Here is a 27914-nt window from a genome sequence, read left to right on the forward strand (position 1 = left end):
GTGTGATAGAACTGAGTGGTTTTCTCCTCCTACAGAGGAGCAAAGTTTTGCCCTAAAGTTCCTGTAAGAGTTTATTTCAGATGCTGTTATGCCTGATATCTCTGCAGGGTCATGAGGGTAATAGAGAGAGGATGCTGCTGCTGTGTTACTTTTACCCAAGATATAAGGTTACACATGTCATGCTAAAATACAAAACCATTGCAGAATCCTTACCGATAAGTCAAAACAATCAAAACCTTTTTATGATTTAAATTGAAAGAAGACGTACAAGTAAATCTTTTACTCTGACTTACTTTGTTCATCTTTAAATAACTTTGGTTTTTCTTCATCTTAGATTAAGTTTCTAAAACCTGCTCACCTTGCATCTAAAGCAAACATGTCTTTCAAGATTTAAATGTCAAACCTCTTCTCACCCTCTGAATATGAAGTATCCTCTCATATGAAAGTCAATATGCACGGGTTTTAATCCCTGATTTTTTTATGAGTCTSTCAATTTATAGCAGCTTAATGTGAGCACTCTCCGCCTTCACCTTACGGTAGCAGCCTGGTCTCTGTTCCCACTRTTAAACATTAACTCAATTMTGCTTTCATAATCTTTTATCATTCAAGGTTTTCATCTACAAACATAAAATTAACCCACTTKAAACTACAAAACATCCAGCAGCCTCCAATTATCAAGCTGTTCTCATTGTTTTGTGCAAGCATTTTACGGTCCCCTCAATATCATAACAGGACGGCACAATAAAAATAAAAACCGTTCAGCCTGTCATTTAGTCCATGGAGGGTGTTGGAGAGGTCTTCTTGGGTGAATATCAGCTCTGATCCCAAAGGCCACACTACCCTGGGTGTCAAAATGACATTGACCAATTTGTGACAATCCATCATTTTATTTGATAATTCTTTACTAAAAAATTAGGTGGAAGTTTATATAAATTAGATTTATTGGATATAAATTCAAAAATAAGTGTGGAATTAGTGGRGATGCTTTGCAAGGAAGCTGAGGTGAAAAACAGAATTGATTGGTAACATTATGCTCCATTCTTCACAACAAGCAAAACCACAAGGAGCTTAAAAGTAAAAATAAAGACTTGGAAGGAGAAGGATAACGGGGAAGAAAATGTGTAGATGGTGAGGAAACAGCTGTGGACGTACCGGCACAGGAGCATTGTTGGAGGATGACCGGTGAAGCAGCAAAAAGATTATAGGGTAGTCTTGATCTGGTGAAAGAGGAACCAATGAAATGGGTTCTGAAACATGTTTACTTAACCAAGCTAAAACAGCAACTCAGTTATACAGGAAAATGTTGGTGATAAGATTCTGGGATAGTGCAACATTTATGCACTAATGTTGTTTTTTTTCAATTTTCTGACTTTGTTCAGTACCAGAGACCTTTTGATGTCTTTGAAATGCTGCTTTCTGTCCTTGTGTCAGCGGAAAGGACATTTAATGAAAATGGTGCTGAATTTGTCGAACAGTGAAAGCAATTTTTTTCTACGGAGTGCAGGGTCACAAAGTCACTGTGGGTGTTGAATTTCTTTCAGCAAAGAAATCTGCTCTCAAAATCCAATAACTCTTAACAGCAGTTTGCTGATTATTGAAATTATTTTAAAATAGGTGACCTTTAGAAAGATGTGCTGCAGAAACCTTTTAATTCTTGCAGCATTGAGTAAAGAAAATGAATGGCCAACATATTCAGTGTTTTTCGTACTTGTTTGTGACATTTTTTTTTTTTTTTTTGCCAAATTCCCAACCTGAACACACAACAGAATATGTGATGGTATTCTAGGTCAACAGCGAACAAAACATGAAACTTTTTCATTCTGAAAGTCAACCAACTTTCTCACTGAGTAGTTAACTCATGGATAGACACATCCATTTTTAGTTCATGATGCCACTTTCATGATGCTCTTGAAGACTGTGACTGTTGAGAGTCAAAGTCATTACTGACTCTGCCATCAGTGCTTAAATGTAGGGGTGCAATGGTTCATGTTTTCATACCTAACCGTCATGGTACATAAATTACCCAAGCATATCTGAATTTTGACAATCTATCAAACGTATCACCCTTATTATCCAGGTAGAGAAATAACATTTCTAAAGTTCTCAACAAGAACAGCAATGCAAAAATAACTCATAATGCTGACATGCATTATGAGTTATTTTTGTGATTAGCAGCCCACAAACTTTTTCTGGTGCTACAGCATAATATGTGGAAGTATGGCAAGGAATTGCATCATATATTTTTTTCAATGCTAAATAGGTAGGAGACCATAAGGCAAAACCTATAATTTGGTATATGCTTTTTTTTTCTGTTCTACAAAAAACATCACATTAAAATTGAGGTAATCAATATTTGTGTGTGCTATGACACCTCCACTTGAAAGGTAACCAGGGCATGGCTCTTTAAGAAGTACAGTACAAGGAAGCTGGTCAGAGTTCATGGGAAGATGACTWGAGCCAAATAATCAGTAATCCTTCAGGAAAACATGTTATTGGCTGCAAAAATGTGAAACTTGGTCAGAGAATAACCTTCCATGAAGATAATGGCAAGTCCAGATTAAAAGCCAATTGAGAATCTGTGGGAACATTTGAAWATTGCTGTCCATAGACATTCTCCATCCATTAACTTTATCTATTTTGCAAAGATTAATGGCAAGGATCTGCTTTAATTTGTGAAAAACTTTAGGGATCATCTCTATAGATATGTAAATACATAAAAGCTACCTTCTCTAATACAGTGGTAAATATTTTCTGAAGTGATTTCCATCAAATCAGATGTCTATAACCTGGCTCTGGTGCAACATGGTAGGAGGCAGAGCCACTTGCTCACAGCGGAGGTGCACTGAATCACCATCCAAGACAAAAGAAGGGAAAAGGCATCATGAGTCACCCACTAGAGGCAGAGCAGCACCTTTCCAGTTAGCTCTGTGTCTCTGGGCTGAACCTCTGACAATTAGCACCCCAACATCCTACTGGGACCCAAAACAATAGTGTCTGAAGAATTGTTTTGTGACAACTGTCAGCCAGCAGCTTGTGCCTGGCAATCTCCTGTGACTGGCATTCTGCTGTCAAAAAAAAAGAAATAGAAAACGCAACTGAGCACAATCCAAACAAAATTGACTTTTGCAATACATGACACACCGGACAGTTTCTATTGTGTTCCTCTCAGCAAAAATGAGCTGTTTTARCTAATGTAGTCGTCATCATGGCACATGTCTGTTGGTTAATGATACAGTAAGTCTTTGTGGGATTCCTTTAGCAGTTGTCACAAGTCACGCAGAGCAGATGGCAAGGTTGCCAATTCCCTGGGTGATGCAACCAAACCACTTAATCTCTACATCTGTTTACTCCATTAAGGGTGTTTGCTTCTCGACTGGTCTCACAGAGCCTAGTCAGAAGGCAGCTGTCTTCTTTGGTTGTTATTACACCAGTTGTGGTACCTTGTTCCTCTACTTTGCGTCTTTTACCAGCAAAAGTGAGTGACTTGATATTTTGGATCATTATCTTACTGAGTGATGGCCTATTTTCACTTTTCTTCAAGATAGCACCGTTCTTTTTTTTTTTAACTTAAAATCTATTCTAACAACATTTCCAAGTTTGTTGGAAGAGATGCATCATCACATCTCTCCCACAATACTTTACAATGACCAACTGCAACTTTTTCACATGTACCTTGAGTGTGTGTTAATGAAACCTTCAGCCTTTGGGCTATTTCCTGGTATACCAGCGTATTAGAAAAACAGATCCTAAATACTAAATATATTAAAAATAAATTCAGGGTTGATTTCTCAGAAATTTTGTGTATGTGTCTATGCTAGTACAATAAAACATTTTAGAGGTGTTACAAAGTGAGGGCAACATTGTAGGAGAGTTAATGTTCTATGTGGTTAATTATAGGATGTAGTGAACRGAGCCAACAAGGTCTCACCTGAACCCACAGCCAAGGTGAGAACCATAGAAATATTATTAATATTAATGTTTCCCATTCCAAGGTAAACGCCTGTTTATTTGTCACYTTAGAAACAGTAAAGTTTAAAAGTCTTGATACTTTTGGAAGTGTCCCCTCTGGCTTGTTTTTATGTAACAKGATTACTCAAAGTAATTCAAGAAAACCATGAAAAATCTTTTTAAAGTAAATAAGAAATTTGTATTTTCTAGAAGGCATAAGATTGTCTAATCCTCTGTTTTGTAAAAGGAAATTCTGCTTTCCCCCCACCCCGCCAGTTCTGATATTGTYATCACCTTAAGCTCCTAAAATTCTTATTGAATTGTCTGCCATCTCATTTGTCTTCTATCAAATAATCCGACTGCCCACAGGGTGAGTGGATGTTGGGCTGAAGCCCAATGAGCATCCCTCCCACCCCCGTTCTGCTTCCACACGCACACACACACACACGCACACACATGCACTCCACCCCTACACTTCTGTAAAGTAATCAGCATAGACATGTATAACGGTCTGCTGATCTTTTTTATATGGGGAAGATGATACAACTCATTGGCAGAATAAGTGTTTTATCAACTCTATTTAATAAACATGGTAATCAAAAATATAAGCAACAAAGGCCTGTGTATGAGTTTATATGATCCCAGTAGAATGTATATTGCCCATTACTGTAGGTTTCCAAAATATAATAGACCACTGGGATCCATTATAAATGACTGAGGGCAATTGTCAAAGTGAACATGGGGAGGAAAGTTCCGGCCTTTGCAAAATCCTATATTTCCAAACTCCATCCTCATGGTGAAACATGTTGACAGCATCATGCTGTTGGAATATTGATGCTTCTTTTCAATAGGGACAGATAAGCTGACAGATAGAACCAGAGGGAAGATATATGAAAGAAGAAAGATAACCTGTTGGAGGCTGTGAAATATTTAAAGCCGGGTGATGGTTCACACTTACTACACCCATAGAGCCACAACTACATTAGTGATTGTTATAAGAGCTAAACCCATTGAAATGGTCAAATATTTGTGAAAAGTCTTTCTTTTTAAATCTAAAACTAAACTCMTTGAGAAAATTACTTGTGGAGCAGYTGGTGTCTCTGAAATGAAGAGTAACATACAATTTAAACAAATGCATGTGGAGAGGTGCATGTAAAATATAAATGTTGAAAGACTGTACTGCTTTTGTGGCATAAGACGYCCTCAGTAGGAGTGACAACATATATACAGAGCAGGAAAAGCAACAGYTGGTAATGAAACCTGTATTCTAAATAAAACCTTGATACAGAATGACTCATGGTTTGGCTTGTGGAAATGAGTCATCGTAAGATGYGTTTGAATGACATAGGTAAAGTTAAGCTTAAGTTTAACTTTTTTTCATTCAGTAGTTGTTTCTTTGATTAAATGGGCCTAGAAGTTTTGCAACTTTTTTCTTTTGTTTTGTTCCTTTGTTCAAGCTTGTAGCTTTGACTTCCAGAATTGTGCATCCTTGACTGAAATCAGGAAATTTGAGGGGTAAAAAAAGCATGGAAGACAAAAACTGCCAGCACAAGGTCGCTGAAAAGGCATGTGAAAGATACCACTTAATGATGTTCAGCTGGAAATGTCAAACTCTGGCATCAGTGTAGCATACACCAGGACTAAAGTAGTGAATTGAGAAGTCTCCAGCGCAAGTTTGACTTCATTTAGTGCAGATCAGCTAACATGTTGTACTGACAAAAGACACTTTAAAATCACAAGAAATRCCTCGTTTGCCTTAATGGTGCATATACTGGCTCCCTTCTATTTCATATCAATTACATGAGCTGTCACTTAGCTTTGGTTTGTCCTCCCCATAGCCAATTTTGTGGCTGTTTCATATTGTTTCAGGTGTTTCCTGCAGAAGAAGCATTATTTAATGTGTGACCAGTCTGTGCTTTTTGCATTTGTACTTTCACAGAATTCAACAACAGTTCCTTCCCAGATGGTCTTTGTAGAAAATGTGCTCAATCACTTTTGTTGTTTTTAATCCAACAACAAACTAAACAGATGTTTAATTACATGGTTGATTTTTTTTTTAATGGTTTTAAAATACGTTTCATCTACTTTGAAAACAATGAAAGTGATAATAGTTTACCTTTAAAGGCTGATTTGTTTCATTTAGTTTATATTTGAAAGGAAATGGGTTAAAATTGCCTTTTTGTGAGATAGATGTAATTACAATAAACGTCAATAAAACTGGACCAGTAAAAACTACTGTAAGACATGTTATTGACTTGCAGACATTTACCCTTCTGTCTGATATTCTGACACTTGGTCATTTTCCCACCCTTTGTTCCCCAGGATCACCTTTTGCCACCTGCCCTTTCAGAGTAAATGGCTGTACGTGGGGACGGAGCGTGGAAACACACACATCGTCAACATTGAGTCTTTTATTTTGTCTGGATATGTTATCATGTGGAACAAGGCCATAGAACTGTAAGTATCAAGCGTTTCAAACACCACCRTTTACAGTGATAACATTGTTATTATGGTGTCAGTAGAGATGTTTTAATTGTTAGGATAATGATACATGCGGAGCTGCAGACAGTAATTGTTAAGGTGGTTTGTTGGTTGCTAAGTATTGATTGTAAATGATGATATTTTTGCTTTTGGCTTTAAAAAAAAAACAGGCAGCTATTCAAGACCTTTAAATCTAGCTACATTGTTGTTGAGCATCTTGGGACACTAAATAACATTTTCAAAATTAGGAGCTGTTACTGGTGACTGCATACTGGGCAGATAAGTGACCATCCAGAGTTATGAACATAATTATTAAAAATAGCAGTTAAAATATTAACCTCTTTCTCCAACTCATCTCACTTTACATATCTCATACACCCACAGAAATATGTACACCATGAATATACAAACCAGCCTAAAGTGCACTCATTATTAAGTACATTTTTCTTAAACTAATATTTAATAATCTTGTGAGTCATCGTTACTTAAAATGCAAGGGTTTACTCATCTGACATTTACTTTTGTTTGCGTATGGCTGGCTGTGCAGACTGGCAGCCTACATGCAGTAAGCTGCAGATTGACAACTAAAAGCACAAGAAAACAACTGGTGCTCAGTTGCATTGTACGCCCATTTTTTTTCTTGGCTTCACCCACCTATGTGCCACTCTTCTGGTGTTACCCTGACAAGTCACCCTGCTGCAGTGTCAGTCATAAGTCTTTTTCCAAACCATGTTGTATGTCAGCCCAAACTAAAGTGAGCAGTTTTAACACTGATGTGTTTGTGTGGGAGGCCTGACTGCCAATCAGTTTGCAGGGCTGGGGTGTTAAGACGGCGAGTGTTGTTAATCTGTTCTTTTGTAGATCTCTGTTGGAAGAAACAAAGCAAAAATCATTTCTTTTCAAACAGTTCAAGTCTTGTTTGTGGTTGGATGACTGACCCAAACAGCATTTTCTGGCCATAATTAAGTCAAGTCAAGTTTATTTGTATAGCAGAAAACATTTTATTTTTAATTCAGATATATGTATTAAAAAAMCATATATCTGTCTGACATTATCTGTCTGCTTTATGATTATGCACAACTTTGMATTATTTAAAAAAAAYGTTAAAAAATKACATTTATGGTGGTAATTTGACAAGTGAAAAAGTTCAAGGTGTGCAATTACTTATTTTGCAAGGCTCTGTATTGCACAAAAAAAAAACTTTAAACCACCAGCTAACATGCAAACATATTTACCGATTATGGACACGTCATCAATAAATGAAAACCCAAAGACRGTTTTTAAAGAACAACAGATTTGACAATGTCACTAGTTTGTTTATTCTTCCWYGTGAGGCAGCAGGGCATTCATCCAGCTCAGTGGAAGAATCCTTTTCTCTTTATTAAACATAAACTAATCTATTCTATATTTTACATTTCTCAGCACTCTGTCCCTCTCTAAGCTGGAGTTCATGAGAAGTATAACCAGAAGATAATCATTCCTCTCCTATCAGTATACAGAGGGACTGGGGAAATTCATTGTTTGTAATGGAACGCTTTCCACAGAACATGAATAAGGATGAGCCAGGGCTTTGTGTTTTTTCAACTGTGGATCATTTAGTGAGCAGGAGAGAAATTGTTCAGACTTTTTCAAATAAGTGTGAGTAACATGCACATGTTACTCACACTTTTGTGTGTTGTCTGTGCGCTTAGAGTGTTTGTTTGTGTAACACCCGTTCACAGATGGATTAATTTAATTCAAACCGAAGTGTGCACTCTTGAAAAGAGTCTGTTATAGCAACAATTCAACAGGGACTGCGGCGCCAAAATGGGAGGACCTGGCTCTCATTGAAATTCAAATAGCTTTGCAACATATTTAATGCCCAATTTCATCTCCAGGAAATTTGTTCCAAAATGAGATGTAAAAAATGAGATGCAGGGAGGAATGGGAGAAGCAGCTCACTCGGCTACATGTTATAGATCCTAATAATAAGTGGAATTGTGTTTACGCCTTGCATTGTGTAATCAACACTGGCATGTCTAGCTTTGTGCTGCAAGGATAGTGAAAACAAACAATAGGCTTTCAGCAACTTCCTGATTCTGTAATAAAGAGAAAGAAAGTGGTCATGCCGCATAAAATATAATTCATGTCAGGTTGAGGGTATAGAAATATTATTGTCTTGACTGCATGGGTTTTTAAAGATACAGAGTCAAATCATGCACTTTGCAAAGGTCATCAATCACAATTATAACCTTAAATTAATATACAAAAACTGTGACTATATCTGAACGGTGGCGCAGTTGGTAGAGCTGTTGCCTTGCAGCAAGAAGGTTCTGGGTCCGATTCCCGGCCCCAGTCTTTCTGCATGAAGTTTGCGAGATCAAACTGTGCATGCATGGGTTTTCTCCGGGTACTCCGGTTTCCTCCCACAGTCCAAAAACATGACTCTCAGGTTAATTGACCTCTCCAAATTGCCCCTAGGTTATTATCAAGACAATAATTCCACTTATTATTAGGATCTATAACATGTAGCCGAGTGAGCTGCTGTGTTCTCCCATGTGTGTGTGCATGGTTGTTTGTCCTGTGTGTCTCTGTGTTGCCCTGCGACAGACTGGCGACCTGTCCAGGGTGTATCCCGCCTTTCGCCTGGAACGTTAGCTGGAGATGGGCACCAGCAACCCTCTCGACCCCACTAAGGGACAAGGGTGTAAAGAAAATGGATGGATGGATGGAATAAATAAAAAACTGCCCTGCGACAGACTGGCGACCTGTCCAGGGTGTATCCCGCCTTTCGCCTGGAACGTTAGCTGGAGATGGGCACCAGCAACCCTCTCGACCCCACTAAGGGACAAGGGTGTAAAGAAAATGGATGGATGGATGAAATTGTGATTATATCTGACCAGTGTAGTAGTTACACTTTCCCGAGATCAAACTTTAACATGTTTTTAGTCAAGGAGACTTGAGGTAACATGTTGTGTAAAAGAACTTAAACAAGATAATAATGTGATGATGTTTTCTTAATGGAATAAGTACACATGTTCTGACATAATTAACAGAAATTTATATGAATGAGAGCGGCTTTGTTCTTAATTTATCCAGGCTAAAATACAACATTAGTACAGAAATAAAGATCCCGCAAAGAAAAGACCCTAATCCAAGTATATTACAAGCTTCAAATAAAGGGTTAAATGATGTGTGGCTATGCCCTCCAACAACTTATAACCTTTTTTTTTTTTTTTTACATATTTTGTTTATAATAATGTAGTTCATGTTGCTACTTTTATCTTAAAATGTTTAGATGTTACCTTTAAAATTGTCATATGACAAGGTTGTTTCAAAGTTGTTTGTCTTCTGCGCCTGTGGCTCCCTGTCATGGACTGGTGACCTGTMCACTGTGYACTGCTGGGTCATTTTTTTTTCCACTTCCAGGATTATAGTGCTCCATTTAAGTACATTTCTTTTTGCATCAATTCTTATGAAAAAGTATGATGTTGTCTGTCATTTTTTTCCTGTGATGTTTCGAGTTGAGCTCAATGGTTATTATTCTACCACGACTTCCTGCACAGTGACTGCCTAACGTTATTCTTTTTACAAAATCCCTCTCAATCTAAATAAATCAAAACATCTATAACCATCAAACGGTGCTTTCCTCTAAAATAAATGATCTATTTTTAGCCATTTCATGCATCTAAATCTGAATGCTTTCGATATAAGTCACATGCTTGGGCAACCTGAAGCAAAGCCTTCTCACATGGGATATAAAATAAATATGTGGTCGTGTGAATGTATTGTGTTCTTGACATGTTTGCTGCCGACTATTTCCTGCCCTGTCTAGCTCCCTTTCAGCTGTCGTTTTGATTATTTACCCTCATCTAACCATGATTGGTTGCCATGGTTCCAGCGGACCTGGTGGAGATAAACATGTCCTTGCATGACATTTGTTTGAAAATAATTGAATACTTACAATATCTATTTAAATTCGATCCTTTCCTCTCACTTTCCAGCATGTGCTGCGGCATGCTTTATTTCCATTTTTTTATTCCCAAGGCCACAAAATGCTGCATTGTTTAACAGTTGCTGGTTTCTTTGGCAACACCATTGCTCAACAGACACTGAGACACCAGCAGCGTTCTTAAAAGCTTTTAGGAGGACTGATATGGTAATCTGTTCATTAGACAAAGCCGTCTGGACAAATGTAGTTCTTACACAATGCATTGCCAGAAATTAAATCAAAATTTTAAATTTGTATGTTAATGTATTCTATTTAAGGCTTCTGGCTATGCAGTATGACGAGTCCAGAAGGCTGGCTGGTTAAACAAGGTGTCAAAAAGTATACATGGACATTTATGTGGTTAAGAATCKGTCAGTAAGTCAGTCGGTRAATTAATTTAAATTTAATTTGAAGAGAACATTTTATTCAAAGTGTAAGACATGAGTTTTGTATGGATTATAAAGATACTGACATCCTATTCACACACATGGAATCAGCAAATTAAGCACATTTGAAACAAAAATCATAAAAGTAAAATATTAGACAAGTTGTGACAACACAATAAAACGAAACATGAAAATGTGAAAACAAAAACATTAAAAGGACCAAACAAAATGTAAAATTATCATTACAAACTAGATCAAAATATTAAACTTGTAAAAGCTAAATAATTTATTTATTATGCTATTAGTTGAGCATTGAAGGCTCAATTAAAAACGTAACTAATATATATTAAAGTTCATCTATAATGCAGTAGCTTCATTAGCTGGTTGTTTCATGTTTTTTTTTATATTTATCTTGGGGATTTTAGAGATTATTTTTAATTGGGTGCAAGAAGGAATTATTGTGGCCTTAGATCCTCTCCACTTCTGAAAACAAATAATAAAACAAAACATCAGAATTAYAAATTAATGTTGGAGCTTAGCAATACTGTCTTATGCTGAAATTAAATGAGTGTTGACAACCAAAGCCACTAAGTAACATTTAATTGTTTTCATTAATTTATGTAATAAACTTTAGTGTAGTGGAGGAAAAAAAAGGAAAATCACTCCTGTATATGTTGAGCTACTATGACATCATGGCCTTCAGTTTGTGTTATGATTACCGTATTTTTCGGATTATAAGCCGCTACTTTCYCCCCCACACTTTGAAACATGCGGCTTATAGCCTGGTGCGGCTTTTCTGTGAATTTTTCTTCAACCGCCAGGGGGCTCTTTAGCAGGAAGTGAATCATTTTAAGTCAACATTGGAAATCAAAGAAGAAAGTGCTGATTTTCATTTAGAACAAACACCTGCTAGCAGCAGGGACGACAGAGAAATGTTTTAAAACTCATATCCCCTCATCATGRAAACCACAAGAAGAAGTTCATATGATGCCRCTTTTAAGTTGAAGGGTATCGATCTGGCAGTACAGGAGGGGAATAGAGCCACTGCATGTAAGTTCRACGTGAACRAATCCATGTTTTGTCGTTGGAAACGAGGCTGCATCCTTAATAGCAGATTTATTAAGGGCGCAGCCCTCCGCTTTGCAGCCTTCTGCTGCATCCTTGTGGAAAACCGAGAGCGGCGGAGATACCAGCGACTTATAGCCGGTGCGGCTTTAGATATGTACGTTTAGATATGTACGTTTTWAAAACTKTGTGGTGCAGCTTATAGTGAGGTGCGCTCTATAGTCCGGAAAATACRGTACCCCTCTCATTGTCAAGGCGCTCCACAGGGTGCCGTCAGATGAGATCATTCCTGTAATAAACGGTAATGGTTGGTTGCAGGGCCCAAATATATGTTAAGTAGTGAYAAACTGTGTTATACATATAAAAATATATAAATTTAAGAAATAAAAAAAGCACATTTTAAGAAAAACARGGTGAAAAATTAAAAGGTGAAATGAAAGGAAGACACTCGCAGARCTAAAAACCTGCAAAATTTGTTACTCTGAAATCATAAATTCTGAATTTAAATCRGAATCGCCAACCTGAACAACTCCTGAAGTCTGAGTTTTGGTTTGGACAGTTAGCAGACCTTGAAMTGCYTAGGTTATGTAGGTAAGACAAACAAAAACACTTGTTCACTTTTTCTTCAAATGGCCCCAATGCCAGCAAACTCTGCAAGTCAGCAGAGAGTTTACCTTTTACAAAGATGTTTGTTTCGTTCCTGTATGACAGACACTTGCTGAGTTAGCAAACTGAAGAGTAGCGAAAATATCTCAAAGTTATTATAAAGCTTTTCTACTGTCTCTGTGTCCTCTATCAGATGAAGTGGGCCAGTATGCTTTGACTTAAAAAGTGTTTTCCAAAGTCAGTTATTTGCTTATATCACTTACAGTAATTAGCCTGAATGCTGACCACAACAATTAGCAAATCCCATTGGTTTCCTCACTTACAGCTGCACCATGGCTGAGGCAGAAGTGACGGTATGAATGCACTAAGGGAGATGAACAAGGCCAGGTGTGATGGATACTAAACGGAAGCAGGTGYGGGGGTAAAAATGTAGAACATTGGAAACAAAGCCAGAAACGGAGTAAACAAAGTTAAAACACCAAAGGAACTAAACACAAACAATGAGGACTATTTCAGGTCCTCCAGATTGATAAGATTCTCCTTAAATGTCTACATTTAAAACTCTATGATCACATCAGGATACACACACACCTACATGATTAAAGACTCTTGTCTGTTAGAGCAAAATCARCATGTTTTTAAATAAATTCTCAACCTTTTAGCCTGCTGTTTATCCTTTTCATACAGTTATATTCAGCAAGCATTTTTTCATAAATGTAATAATTTTTTTTATCTTTTGGYTTATTATCTGCTGCTTTACTTTTGTACAGATTTCAAAGCTTGGCCTTGGCAGTTGTCAGAAAAAAACTTSATCACAAAGTCACTAATTTCTTGGCAACCCACCTGAAATTCTCATATCCGTCTCTTCATTGTGAAKGCTTTCAGCAGCCAAAGAATGCAGCCTTCTGTATACAAAAGCAAGCATTAGTCCTGAGTCATGGCCATGGAAAATCCAATAAGTACAGAGAAMATTTTTTCCTCYGCATCAATATTTTTCATAAATAAACTCTAAGACAACTTTGWATCATGAGTTGACCCTAATGGATGTCTACCTGTGAGCAGGTAGTTAGGCAGGTGATTTAGTTGGTCTTTATGAAAAGGCGTAGATCAGTATATATTCAATTTATGTGTTTTTGTTGTGGAGCATCTGTGTAGTGGGATCATTAGCAAATRGTTAATTTAATGTAAGCTCAGTGTTTTTCTTCTTAAGGCAGTGGTCCCCAAACTACGGCCCACGGGCCGGATCCGGTCCGCCTCCACGTTTGGCCCGGCCCCCTGAGTAATACCAGAGAGCATTCAGATTTTTTTTCATATACCGTATTTTCCGGACTATAAGCTGTTTATATGTGGATTTTTCTTCAACCAACATGGGGCTCTTTAGCAGGAAGTGAATCATTGAAAGTCAAAATTGGAAATAAAAGAAGGAAGCGCCCATTAAAACGGAATTAGGTTTTAATAGGGAATTGAAATTTGAGAATGTTGTTGATCAATTAAATAGCATTGAGGGGAAAAAGAAGATTTTTCTTTTTTTTAAATAATACTGGGATCATTATGAGAATTTAAGATAGTCATTCACCTACACTGATGAGCATTAATCAAAGAAGCAGCCAAATGGCCGGTTACTCTGAAGGAGCTGCAACTGTTTCAACAGACTGGCTAGATTTGTTGACAGGTAAACCAAGTACTGGCCTTGCATTTTAAAGACCTCACCTTTATGTAAAATTCATAAGCAAAAAGCCATTGTTGAAAGGCTATAAAAAGACCCACTTGTAGCTTTCCACAAGCAACGAGGGGCTCGTGAAAAACATGTGAAAGAAGGTTCTCTGATCAGAAAAGGCTAAAACGGACCATCATCTAACATCTACAGCTCTTTCTTTGGTGGAAAACCAACATTTTAGCCTACCCTGAACGCGTCAACTGCACTGTGAAGCACGGTGGTGTTGGCGCTGTATTATAGATTTGCTTTTTTAGCAGGGACAGACAAGCTGCTCAGAGTAGATGGGGATTTGTATGGAGCTGACCAAAGAGAAATCCTGGGAGAAAACCTGTTAGATGCAGTAGAAAGAGACTTGACTGGGGTGAGGTTCACCTACCAGCAGGACAGTAAWSCTAAACATGCAGCTAAATTTGTGACATTGTTTGTTTCCTGATGCTCTCAAATCTTCTGAGGCCTTTGCAGATTAGCGTTTAGCTTTTTATACATACAGGTCACTCTTTGCTGCTAAAGAGGGCTGAATACACATGCACCAATCCATTTTCTTTCAGAGTTTTTTGTTGGAAAATATTGACTATGTTCCTTCCACTTTACAACTACATGCTTGTTAATGTTGGTCACTCACATTAGATCCCAATAAAATACTTTAATATATCTGATTGTAATGTAACAATATGGGAAAAAAACCAAAGGTCTMCTTATACGCTTGCAAGGCAATGTACGTTTAGTTAATTATGCAAAGTGCCCCAGTTTAGATCAGTGTATAGAGTGGTACAATTATTATTAGGTTATACATACCAAATCTTGGTGCATTCTTTTTGTGTTTCAGACATTATAATGGGAACCAGAACATGGTTCTTAGATTGCATGTCATTGTGCAGCTTTCATTGGCACGTAATAAAAAGAAATGCACTCCRGAAAGCACATTACATGTATTACTGCACAAAAGGGTAATTTACTAAATGTAGCTGTCAGCTGGATTTTTATTACAAGAAAATTATAGTTATAACACACCACCTTTTAAAGTGCATATGTGCTCCCMTCTCTGCTTTTTATTTTCTCTCAGTGCTCTCTAAATATCAGTAATTTTGTTGGCTTTTTTTTCCAGAGAATGCCTATGAATGTCACAGTTTTTAGCAGCAATAGTTTTACCTCATTTTTAGCAACCACTTGTACTCCAGCTTGTATAGGTAAAAGAAAAAATGCAAAAATAATTACTTGATTCTGGGGATAAAAAAAACAACATTTTCCTGTAATGTTGTTTCGCAGCACTACAGAAGATGTCTGTGTTTCATACATCATCTTTCTTCTCATCTTAGATCAACTAAAACTCACCCAGGTCCTGTAGTTCATCTGAGTGACAGCCCAAAGGACGAAGGAAAGGTGAGTAGGTGGACAACAGAAAATCTTGGCAACATCTCCTGGTTTCTTTTACTCAAACTCTTGGTGGCTCCTTCCTTCTCCCACTGCTACACTCTGTTAAACTTCTCTTAACCCCACATCCCCTGGTATGTCTTTTATTTCGACTTTTGTGTTTGCTCTCTTCTTTTTCCTCTTGTCTTATGAATTATGCTCACAGAAGAACAGAAGTGCAAAGAATGCATGGCTTTACCTGCTTGAGCAGATTTGTATTTCAATCCTAATTAAGGAGGACTCCAGAGTGTCATGCATAGTAGTTTTTACAGAAAGTTTGCAGCATATTAAGTTCCACAATAAACTTAGAATAATTTGGATACAGGCAGACTTAACAAGGTGCATTTCTGTGTTCAGAAAATGTATCCACACTACAATAACACTGCACTCTCTCTCTCTCTCTCTCTCTCTCTCTCTCTATATATATATATATATATATATATATATATATATACATGTATAGTTATATTCATGCTGCTTGACCCGATGCACCAGATGGTTAGTCACTGAGAACCATCTGGAAAGATTTTGCTGTGAACTGCTTAGAAAAGAGCTGGCACGTCCAGGACAACACTGGGCAGGTGATGGGATTTAGAGAGAAAACATGTTTTCTACCAAGAAAAGCAGCCTGGCTGTTCTTTCCTCCTCCAATCAAGACGCATAGCTGTGATTTATCTGACACTCACCTACGTAGGGGCCGAGTATCTGAGCTGGACTCCAAGAAATTAAATGTTTATAATACATATGCAATTTAGGTTGCATATAATATTTAAACATGTTATTTATTGTGCTGTATTAATATGTGATTTATTTTTTTGTCATTGTGAATGATAGCTTGAGCTTTTTATTTACTCCATAACCGCACAATAGGTGTTAGATTAAAATCTTGCCCAGATGCAATCTTTTATTAAAATCCTACAATCAAAAAAGTACTTGAAGATAAATTATGAATTTTTAGTTTGGTCAAGTATTGTGCTCAGAAATGTATTTTTACATTTCACAAAGGTGCTTCTTAGTTATTCATGACCCAATGGGAAATTATGCGTTAAAATAACAGTTTCACAGTATCAGGGTATTTGCTCAATAACTTAAAGCATAAATATGTAACATGATCTAAATCGTTTTATTTATAATCGAAAATCAACATCTATTCCTGCTTTTTTCCATTTTTCTTCATTGCATCAGATAACAAGTCATTTATGGTTACCTCTCCTGTAGAATTGATTTATCGTGTAATTATTTGACAGTAAATATTCTTATTCTTCTATTTCATATGAAAATATAATTTCTGTCTCTTTATGGTTCCCACTGTTTCTTTGCTGTCTGGTTTGCACAGAGCAGAATTCGCCACCTTGCTATTGGTATGCTAAAGCAGCACTTAAGATTTTACTGTTACAAAAAATAAAACTTTTAAAATGACCTTTTGTTTTTATTTAGTGACCTTAAGTTGAATTCATTTCTTGTGACTGAGATAGATTTACCTAATTAATTTTATTATTTGAATCGCTTCTCAAGTACATGAAACGGCTCATTCACCTGCATTCATTTACTGTTTGTATTTGTCCCCATCAAGATTAGAATAACAATTAACATGCGTCATAGGTAGCATTGCTTTAGCTTCTCTGTTACTGGCTTAGAAATGTTCTGTCAGATTTCAGACAGCAGACACCGGCAGTCTGAAGATGAAAGCAGACAATCATAAACACCATGAATACTCTCAGATACAGTCGCACCCTGATGTCGTTTTGTTCTTTACATAGAAACACTTGGGTTGTAGCAGGCTCATCCTGATTTATTAGTCAGGTTTATCTGATGAGCAGTTTGCCTTGTCTGCTCAGGTAGACAACTGGAAGTCTGCAGCTTTACAGACATGCCTCCAGCTTGCAAACTGTAGCTTCAGAACTGCTCTACCTTTACGGGAGTGACGGAGTAGCAGGCCTGTACAGGTGAATTTATGTTCCTTACAAGCAAGAGAAAAGCGTAGGATCCCTCTTTCAACCAAGTGAATGGCATCTCGTTAGAGAACTTTAAATTATAGGCATGGCATGATGGAAATTGTAACAATTTTGAAACTAACTTCAACACTTTGTGTGCTATCATACCAGTAACAGCCCATGTCTGTTCTTGAATATAGATGTCTGAAAATGACAAGTCTGACTCAAAAAAAATACTTTGCTTTGTGGAGAGAAAGTTTCTTTCTGGCACACTGATTTGATTCTAATGCTTTTTTCTATAATGAGTTTTCAGCTGATGAAATCTCCACTTAAGCAGAAAGAAAATTACTGCATAGTCAGTTCAGTTTTCCCTCTCGCTGTAGTGTTATCCTCTTTTCAAAATGCCAGCAGCTGGCTTTGAGTTTCTATTCTGTTTTTGTTTTCCTTTTCTAATAAAAATTTTTTGTACTCACATCTCCTGTGTAGATGGGATATTTCCTGTGCAGTTCAGCTACAGTCATTTCCTGTGTTTGCTTAAAACAACACATTTTCCATGTCAGTCAATTTGTCCTACAGCTGTCATCTGTTTGTCCTTACCTTTGCTGTGTATATATACTCACTGCGCGTCAGACACACTTGTCAAATCGTCTAACAAACAGTTGAAAGAATTGTGTGCTTTCTTGTCATCGGGTTCCGTTTTATTTATTTATTTTTTTTGTGTCAGTTTGCCCTTGGAAATTTGCACCCGGTTTATTTGGCTGTTTTCTAAAATGTGGACTTCCACAGACATTATGAGTTCTGTCTGCCTACTTAGACTGCCGTGGCGTTTGTTGTGACAGTTTCTTTGAATTTTCAGACAGTCTGAATTACGTCAACAACCTGCCTCCAATCTCAAAGTCAGACTGATGTAAACACGGTAAACAGCCATTCATCATGCTAAATTAGGTCTGCTGTCAAACATCACATACCTTTGAGAACAAATTGTGCAGTATTGATTCTCTCTCTGCGTATTGACAGTGTGTCTTCATTCTCCTTTACTTTTTGATGTTACTAATGTAAAACTTCAAGGTTGCAGGGTGTTTCTAAAGGGCAGCTTTTATTCTCAGCTTCACACGCCCATTTCCATATTTGAGATGTCACACTGTGTCTCTGCTCAGCAGGAGAGCCATTTCCGCCTGCTGTCTGTGCTCCTCCCAGCACCGCTGATCTCCTTCTCCTGTCATCTGTGATCAGACGGCATCAATCTGCTCTTACCTTTTGTATAGTGCGTGCAGAATTTTGTACCCATCAGTACGGGTGGAGAAGAAATTAGGTGTCGTTTCAGGTCCAAAAGGTCCTACCTTCCTATATCACATGTAGTTTTACATGTGATATATATTACAGTGTAAATTTGACAGTATTTGTGATAAAATAAAAAAAAAGTACAGTCCTAGTCATTGGGATTCCTTTGTTTCCATAAAAAAACAAGAACAATGTGGTGGAGTTAACAGTGTGTTGCCTCGTTTCAGTGCGGCTCGATACATTTTACAATCTGGCGTATTCAGGGAAGCGTTTCCACCACCAGTTGGACTTTCACTGGTCAGCGGGAGATCCAGTGATCTCCTGGATTTATCTTATCTTTCGTGGATAAAACAAAAGAACATTTCATCTTATCCACATAATATCTGAAAGTTTTTAGACCTTTTGCATCATTTTATCCCAAATAAAACCACTTCAATCTTTAATTAATTTCTCTTAGAGGTTTGGAGATGCTGACTTCAGAACCACAACCCTTTTGGGTTCTCAGAATGACAAAAAAAAAGGTTCAGAATCTCTCCTTTTGTCATCCCAGAAACACTAGGCATTTGGGATTAGGCTCATCAGAAACGGGGCATAAGATCAGCATTCAAAGCTGTAAGTGGGTGTTCAACAAGTAAACATTTTAGAACCGCTGCTTTCCAGCATACCTTAGTAATACATGACTTGAAAGTTTTAAGGATGATTAGTAAAATTTGCATGCAGATGATGCTATGATATATCTAAATGTGAGACTCTACAGTGGGCTGCAGCAGTCTTGAACAAACAAATGGCTGATATCTTACAGGGAACAATTTGAGATATCCAAGTTGCACCTGAAGTGTTGTTTTGTGCATCCTTGTGTCTTTCTTTTAAGTCTTACTTCATCGCTAGTTTTATATAAAGGTGTTTATACATGTAGTTTTAAAAGTTAACATTTTAAAAGTATAACCAATGACTGTCTCTAATTAACATTTGACCAGAGGACCTAATGTTTTATGTTCTATCTTTAATTAGGAAAATCTACTCCTACTCTCCAGAACTGTTCAGAACCTTCAAGGTCTTTGGAATTAAAGTTAAATCAGYGTCTCTATAAAATTAATGTCTCATATTTAAAAGATGCTTCATAGAACATATCAACGGTGGCAAATATTAAAAAGTCTTTGCATCTGGAACCACAATGTAAACTCTTAGTGTAACTCAATCTTTCTTATCAACATATAGTCTGATAATGTGAAACCTACATCAATAAAACATCAAATTAAAGTAATGCTACTTTATTTTTCAATTGTATGAAAGCAGTTGTGAAATTCTTGATGCTTAGGTTAATCAATTTCTTTCTAACATTTAAAGTGAGTAGTTTTATTCAGTCTCATCCAGTCATTTAAATCCAGTCATTTAAATCAATTCTCTAAAATAAAAAGGACTTTAACTTATAAGTTATACTGTCAGTTTTTAATGGTTTTTATTTTTTTAATTTATCACACTGTTGGAAAACTCTTAATTGGTAATTCTTAACTTCATGTATTTTTGGTGTTTGAATATAGCACGATACAGAGATCCAGTTCTTTTAGCCTTTCTCTAAAGGAGAAGGACAAGAGAACATGCTGTTAAAGAAAGGCACAAGTGTATCAATCTTAATAAGCAAGATAATAAGAGTCTGTCTACTGGTTTAAACGTTTCCATCTCAAGGCACAACTGGAGCTGTATTATGAGTAATAAAACAAAAAAGCAGATAATATCTGAGCAATTAGAGCAAAAACGTTTTGACCTTTAGTTTTTTTTTGTTACTCCAATGTTGAGTTTCTATAATTGGACTCCGACATTTGTAAAGATTTAGTACTACATTCATGTAATTCCCTCTTCTTGTAGTACATTAAACTCGAAGGCTAGTTTTTATCTAAAACTGAATATATTGTGAAAGGGGCTTTTATGTAAACTTTTTGAGCAAAACTGAAATTGGGGTTGCACTCATGTTTTTAAAATGTGTAAATCATCTAAAATAGTTATCTAATATTTAAACAGCAAAGATGTTTCCATTATCCTGTCAATTTGATTGTAAATATGTCCTTTTAAGTTTTAAACATGTATATCTCCACTGTTGACAAATGTGTAAAAAAAAAAAAAAAAAAGGCCTAAAAGAAAGAAGCTGAGGACAAAGCAGCTGAAAATATGGGAGAAAGTTGTGAAGAGTGATGGCCATGGGTGCCTGTGCAAAATTGAACTTGGGCATCAGTGCATAACACAATGGCCACCCGAGAATGAAGAAGGAATAGAGAAGTCTTTAGCTCAAAATGTGAGCTCGTCACACCAAGATTTATATGGTTATTTCTGCAATAAGCAGGAAAACGACATCAGTAGGAATTCTGTCTGAGAACAGTAGCCTGGAGACTAACCAGGGAATTAAAAGCATGCTGTGGTGAGCTCTGCCTACCTGTTTTTTAATTTGTGAGATAAACTTGAATTCACAAAAGACAGCTTAATTCAGCATTCAGACAGCATTCTGCTCTGGTTCTAAAGAAAATAGTTTCTGTGATTTGCACTGTTAACGATGTGTTTTCTCTGAACAAGTGTGTCAACAGAATACGTACGTCAATGAGCCATGCAGTGGTTGCTGAAAACATGCTAACAATTAATGGGAGCTGCTTAACGGACTCCTTTTTGTATGTCATTTTTTAAAATGTTTTATTGGTTCAACTSCAATGAAGTTGAAAACCTTCTTTCTTAATCCATGTCAAAGCACAAAGTGTTTTGAATTGAAAACAATGTTTATGACTGGTGAGGAAATGCTCACCATCTTCATTTTTATAAATCTCACCTACTTTTCCTACATATCATTAGGGTATAAAACAAACTTTTGTGTGTTGTGTTACCAATTGTATGTTTATTTGGCTCATTCCCTTTACAAAGTTCTTTCTTGCTAAACAAAATGATCCAGTTTCCACTTTGAATAATAATTTAACATGTATTAAGTTGACACATGGTGGTGGAGGTTCATTTTTTATAATGGCTTGACTCCACAGTCTCTAAGTGTATCATAGCAGCTCTATTTAAAATGACTTATCTGCTTTTAACAACAGATGCTGATTGAGATGTACTGTGTGTCATATCAAGAGTTATAGGTTTTCTAGTTTAAAAAAAAGATGAAATATGCCCTTTAAAGTTATATGATTTTGTATTTTACTTCTTGTCACTCGTCTCTGCAGCTGCTTATAGGATTTGAGGGTGGAACCATTGTGCAGTGGGACCTCCGGGCCAAGAAGGCTGACTTCAGAATCTACTATGATGAGGTTCGCTCCATTCCTTCCTTGAATGCACTGATAGAAACTATTTCTAAAGAAATTAAAACAAAAACAKGAAAGGCAACTTCTTAAAAGAATGTCAGAATTTATTAGCTGCATTTTGTGGGTATTGTTTTCTTTAGAAGTAAAAAAAAGAATAATACCCACCTTAATTGACGATGCAACTAGTTGTTGTTAATTACTTAATTTGTCGAAATAAACTAGTTTCAAAAGAAAAGTGCCATTTCCTTTTATTGACGTTTTACTCAGAAAGACGGTGGCTATTGATAAAAAAAAGCCCCTAGTCATCATGTCTTCTTCTTATCATTAAGTGAAACAATTTAAGCTTTTTGCCTGCCAATACTTTTAAAGTCAACAAAGTGCAGCACAATTAAAATGTCTGAGCAGCATCAAATGGTATTGTCTTCAACAAGTCTCTCAGCATCCAATTACCGTTTCTTCAAAGAGTTGTAATTGGAGGGATTGGAGCTTGAAAATGCTCTGGTCATTGAAGTTGTCCTTTTAAAGCTTACACAGTTCTTTCAGCTGTCGTAGGTGAAGGCCCAGAGAGTAGTGAAGGATATAAGCATTTACTTTCTTTATGGTGTGGAATCATCTCAACTTGTTTGCCATATTGATGTTAGTCTGAAGAGACTTTTCTGGTAAAACGCAAATACTTTCATGTAAAAATGGAACAGAACTGTCATCACAATGTAAAAGACATTTCAGCAAGCTCAGATTGTAATACAGATACTAAAATTATCTTAAAGGTTAAAGATATGCTAGAGTTGATGCAGGTCAGCAAAAGTGGTATTTGTATAATCTGCTGTCTCATCTTCTAAAGAATGTAAAAACAGTGATTTTCAAAGAAACTGGTGTTTGTTTACAATTTAAACTAAGCATTTAAATTGTCTTATTGAAGCAGACAAATATGTATGTATGTTTGTGTTGTCCTACCAAATTTTACTTGAATTCTTATTTTTTATTTTTTTTTTCTTCATTTTTATTCTAAAGCAAGGCATCCGTAGAGCCATATTTCCCCWTGGTATTGTCACCTTGTGCACTTATCTTCCACTTATGCTGCCACTCTTATCTCCTCTTTCACTAAGGGAGCTTTCTGTGGCTCATCGTCAGTGTAGCATAAAAGTTGTGTCTCACACCTACTGAGTTAAAAATAAATTTTTAAAAAATTGGACAAGTCAAGAGTAAACAACTGAATTATCCTTTGGGTGCACCCAGAACAATTTGTGAGGAGGGCAATTGTAGGAATGCTGTAAGCTTTTACGTAAAGCATGATGGCACTAAGTGTGATTTAACAAGAAATGGATAAAGCAGACTATTTGCAGACCWCATATATATCTATATCTGTCTTTAGGGAAGTGTGAAAAGAGAGACTTGATTTTATGAAAGTAAAATATTATTTTACGCTGTCTGATTGCTACAGGCTATCCATTCAGTCAGTTGGCATCATGAAGGGAAGCAGTTTATGTGCAGTCACTCGGATGGCAGCCTGACGCTATGGAACCTCAGAAACACTACCAAGCCATTCCAGGTCACCTTTCCTCACGGTGAGATATCCACTCATTCCACTTCTCAAATTCCAGAAAAACATGCAACTGGCCTGTTGCCTGTGTGCCTTGCATTGCAAAGGTGTTTATATACCCTGATGTTTTTACCATTTCACTATGAGCTGCAATGTATTTTTGAGGATTACTTGTGATATACGCAAAACGTTGCATTATTCTGAAGTGGARGGAAAAATGATGCATGGTTTTCTAAAATCTTTACAAATAAAAACCAAAAATGTGTGATGTGCCTGTTCAGAAAATGTCCACAGTTAACATCAGTGCCTTTAATAAATTACATTCTGCCAGTTTGCTTTTCAGATCATCCACTTGGTGAATGTAGGTGATTTAATCTCTGTATTAATACAGTTGTTCTGTGAAGCCCTGAAACATTTARAGTACACCTGCAAATCTACAGAGATGTGGCCATCCACTTAAACTAATAGAGTGGGCAAGGAAAGCATTAATCAGAGGAGCAGCCAAGAGGCCTGTGGTATCTCTGGAGAAACTGCAGAGATTCACAGCTCAGGTGGGAGAATTTGTTTACAAAGTAACTATTRGTGATATGCTTAAATATCTGGTCCCTATGGAAGAGTGGCAGGAAGAATAAGCCATGTTTGGTTTGGAAGGAATGCACAAAAAGTTGCGTTTGCAGTTTGCCAAACTGCAAACACATGTCAGGCTTGGACATGTCAGGCTTGTTAAAGAAGGYAGATTCCTATAGTGAAACATGGCAGTGGCAGCAACATATTGTGAGATTGCTTTTCTCTAGCAGGATGGGAAGCTTGTGAGAGGTGTTGGGGAAAATGGATGGAGCTAAATACAGGGCAATATTGGAAGAATGTAAATTAAAGGGCACAAAACACTCAAGATTAAGGAATAGGTTAACTTTTGAACTGTATGTGAATGGATGGGGGTTGGTGTTGATGAGATGCCAGATTGTTTTTGTTGCATATTTGGAAAACTGCGTTTCCCTTTCCTTCTGTTTTACAATTATTTGCTAYTTTTTGTTAGTGTAGAAACAGAAATACAATCAAAAACTGTGTATAAGTTTGTAAAAAACTATATTGCAAAAGCAACAAATATATATATAACTTTAAACCTACATAGCTCTTTGTAAACGAAAACGTTTCATTGCACTGAGGGACCTGAAAGATGCAGATTCAAAAAATATTTAACATATTGGTGAACATGTAAAAAACTGCAGCTTACACATCAATAAATTGATTYCACTGTGTGTTAATTAGAATAGTAACCAAATCCTATTTTCTTTTTTATGCTATTTGTGATGAACATTTTAACAATGTGACCATATTGCATATTCCCCCTTTAGGTCATTAGTAGTGGTCTGTGGCGTGTGTGTACCCGCCTCTCTGTGTGTGGGTGTGTGTGTGCGTGTGTAAGCATGCGAGTGAAAGAATGAAATTAGCCGTAAACTCACTCTAATTGAACCAGACTAATTTTCACTTCCTCAACGAAAGAAAGAAAACCGTCAGAATCGCTGTGAAATCTTAAGCAGTGGTTCAGCTGAGTGATTTCCATATTACGCTTGAAAGATTTCAAATGTATTCTCTTGCTTTAAATTTTCCTTTCCTGGCTTTGTTTACTCCCAGGACATCTTGACCTTGTCAGATTTCTGTTCCCTCACAGAGAGCTGTGAGATAACAGAAAGTTGAAGCAGAAAAGAAAGAKGAGAATGTGAGAAGGTAAACAYCGGAAGGATGTTCTTGGACCCAAGTGAATTCTTAATTTTATTTTRTTTTATTTCATCAAAGATGATTTTATAAATGGTATATGGTAGGTCTGACCTGAAAGGTCTCAGTAAGTAACAACAATGTCATTGATTTGAAAACCAGTCAGGACGGGCAGATCCGGAGAGCCCTGAGACCCAAGATTTTGAATGACAAGACAGCTAGAACTCAACAACCTGGACTCGAAGGGTATCTGGAGTGGTTGGAGAAAATCGAGGGGAATCACGCTGTGGGTGGAGTTATGCTACAGTGGAGGTGACTGTCATTGCTAGGCAATGCAAAAGGCCAAAACTGTGGGTGGAACTGCAGGAAAGACACTCAGACAAGTGATTCAGTCCAAATGACTACAGCAAAAGGCCCAGTGAAAGAAAGCAAAAKCAAAACCCAGAGAGAGCAGTGCTACACAGAGACTATAGCTCTCCGCCTGGAGCCTTCCTCTCTTTCTGAAGGTTTGCTCCGGGACTGGTTCCAGCTGAGGGCCAGCAGACTGTGGGCTCCCTGACAGGGAACTGGTGAGCAGAGGAGTGGCCAACTGGAAGTCAGCATTCAAGTCTTAATTCAAGATGTGGTGTTGATGCTGAATAAACAGACTCTCACAGTTTACAAAGAGAAGGGTGCACTTTGCCTTTTAAAGAGTCTCACAGGCTTGAGCTTATATAGTTACATGCTCTTGGACTGCTGATATAAAAAAGAAGATGGTCTCATTGCTGCCTTAATTTATGTTACACAGTCTGGTAAGAATTTGTGTTGACATATTACTGATGAGTTTTGAGTTGATTTTAAGAATTTAAATTAAAACTGATGAAAAACTAGATGCAAAATTCTAATACAGGATATGTTTGGCAAAATAATTTCTCAGATTGCCTGCTGGTTATGCTTTACTTACAATCTTTTGATGTATAGAAAGTGATTTATCCAAGCAAATCTTCTCTAGTTTAGGCTTTTGAAAACTTGAGACTTTCTAAATAGATTGTACTATAGCAGAAAGTCAGCAAAATTACTGAAATGTTTCCCAGTTGCCATAATCAACTCTTTCTAGCATTTYCATGTCAGCATTTAGGAGRTAATTAGCTAAATAATGAGGGACACCATAGTGTGTGCAATTCACACRAAGAAATTTGTAAACAGAGCTTGTAAATTTGTGAGTGTAAAACATTTTAGACCAAACATGGAGTGAAGAATAATTAATGCACACTTTCTGCCAACATGTCTGACTAGATGGATTTAGGAAAAAGGTTTTACACTTTCACAATTTCACAATGTCGCAACCTTAACATTATTAGTTAAAAGTATAATAAATCTGTAAGAATATCAATATTTTATTCAGCTCCTGTCCAGTTGGACATTTAATCCATGTCACCATATTCAACTTGATATTACAGGCTGTAGAAATTCTCATGCGTTCAATTTTTCACAAAAGCTTGGCTTTTGTTCTTTGTTCTGTTCCCATGAAATACAACTCAAGGCCTTGCTGAATTCAAGCCGAGATAATTCCGCTTTGAGTAAACTGCCAAATCATTTCATTATAAGAACTGGAAGAAAAATGGCTTTCTGTATTGCAGTGACTGTTGCAGTGATCTGTCATTCCACCAAATTAAAAAAAGAGAAAGAAATGGAAACATTTGTGTTCAAATCTTTTTATGACTTTACTGGCAAGACATGTTACTCAGCCTATGTCAGCAACAGAGGACAGAACTATGGAAATAGTGAAATATTGTGTACACCAATAGAGAGAAAAGTATTAAGTCAACAAAATGAATAGTAATGAAGTAATGAAGCAACCCATATATTTAGGCTAATCTGGAACGTCTGAGAAAATGTCCATAAAAATCTGATAGCTAATCTTCTGGAAAGAGATTATTAGTTTCAGTTAATTGGAAGTGACTGTTACATATTCATATTTTTTTTCCACTCATTTAGGAAAGATACAGAAGGATGGGAGAAAGGAGTCATGCAAACCTATACTCAAAGTGGAGTACAAGACCTCAAGGAGCAGGTATGAGAATTAATTCTTGATTAAAGTAACTCCTCATTAAACATGTGTTGAGTTTCATTTGTTCTGTCTTATTATTTCTGCTGTGAATTCAGTATTTGAAACTGAATCCATGTGGTGTGATCTTCTTGARCATAATTTCATACAATGAGTAGATTGTCGTTTTTGGCTTCTGCTGACAYCGACCATGCAGAGTTRCTAAATATAAATTCTTCTTCTCCAACAGCGAGCCTTTTGTTATCTTCTCTGGTGGTCTTTCATACGACAAGGCAGGACGGCGGCCAGCTTTAACCATCATGCATGGCAAGGCCATCACGGTTCTAGAAATGGACTATCCTATTGTAGAGTTCATGGTCCTCTGCGAAACTCCGTACAACAACGGTACAACTTTCCCTCAGCTCTGTTTAGATGTTTTAAAGCCATGATGACATCATTTGTTGGCAGCCACAAGATGTTTGAAAATGTCAGAATAGAATCTTTATGAAGCTTCTACACAGTAATTATCCAACATCAGACATCTCAATGCACTGTG

The 27914-nt window shown here is 36.9% G+C and overlaps 1 protein-coding gene and 1 long non-coding RNA gene across 2 annotated transcripts in view; one reads left to right on the plus strand and one right to left on the minus strand.

Annotated features, from left to right (window-relative positions):
- Positions 1 to 27914, plus strand: part of stxbp5l (syntaxin binding protein 5L) — a 134930-nt gene that overhangs the window by 68388 nt on the left and 38628 nt on the right. Inside the window, exons 5-10 of the mRNA XM_017309306.1 lie at positions 6271 to 6405; positions 15490 to 15553; positions 21999 to 22082; positions 23518 to 23641; positions 27310 to 27385; positions 27609 to 27784. Coding sequence (XP_017164795.1) covers positions 6271 to 6405; positions 15490 to 15553; positions 21999 to 22082; positions 23518 to 23641; positions 27310 to 27385; positions 27609 to 27784 — 659 coding nt within the window. The remainder of the gene's footprint in view (positions 1 to 6270; positions 6406 to 15489; positions 15554 to 21998; positions 22083 to 23517; positions 23642 to 27309; positions 27386 to 27608; positions 27785 to 27914) is intronic.
- LOC108165648 (uncharacterized) lies at positions 6911 to 10534 on the minus strand. Its single transcript, XR_001775987.1, has 2 exons — positions 10373 to 10534; positions 6911 to 7294 (listed from the first exon to the last, which is right to left on the minus strand). It is a non-coding gene; the product is annotated as an uncharacterized LOC108165648 (long non-coding RNA).

This window comes from Poecilia reticulata, linkage group LG2, assembly GCF_000633615.1.
Source record: "Poecilia reticulata strain Guanapo linkage group LG2, Guppy_female_1.0+MT, whole genome shotgun sequence".
Classification (NCBI taxonomy): Eukaryota; Metazoa; Chordata; class Actinopteri; order Cyprinodontiformes; family Poeciliidae; genus Poecilia; species Poecilia reticulata.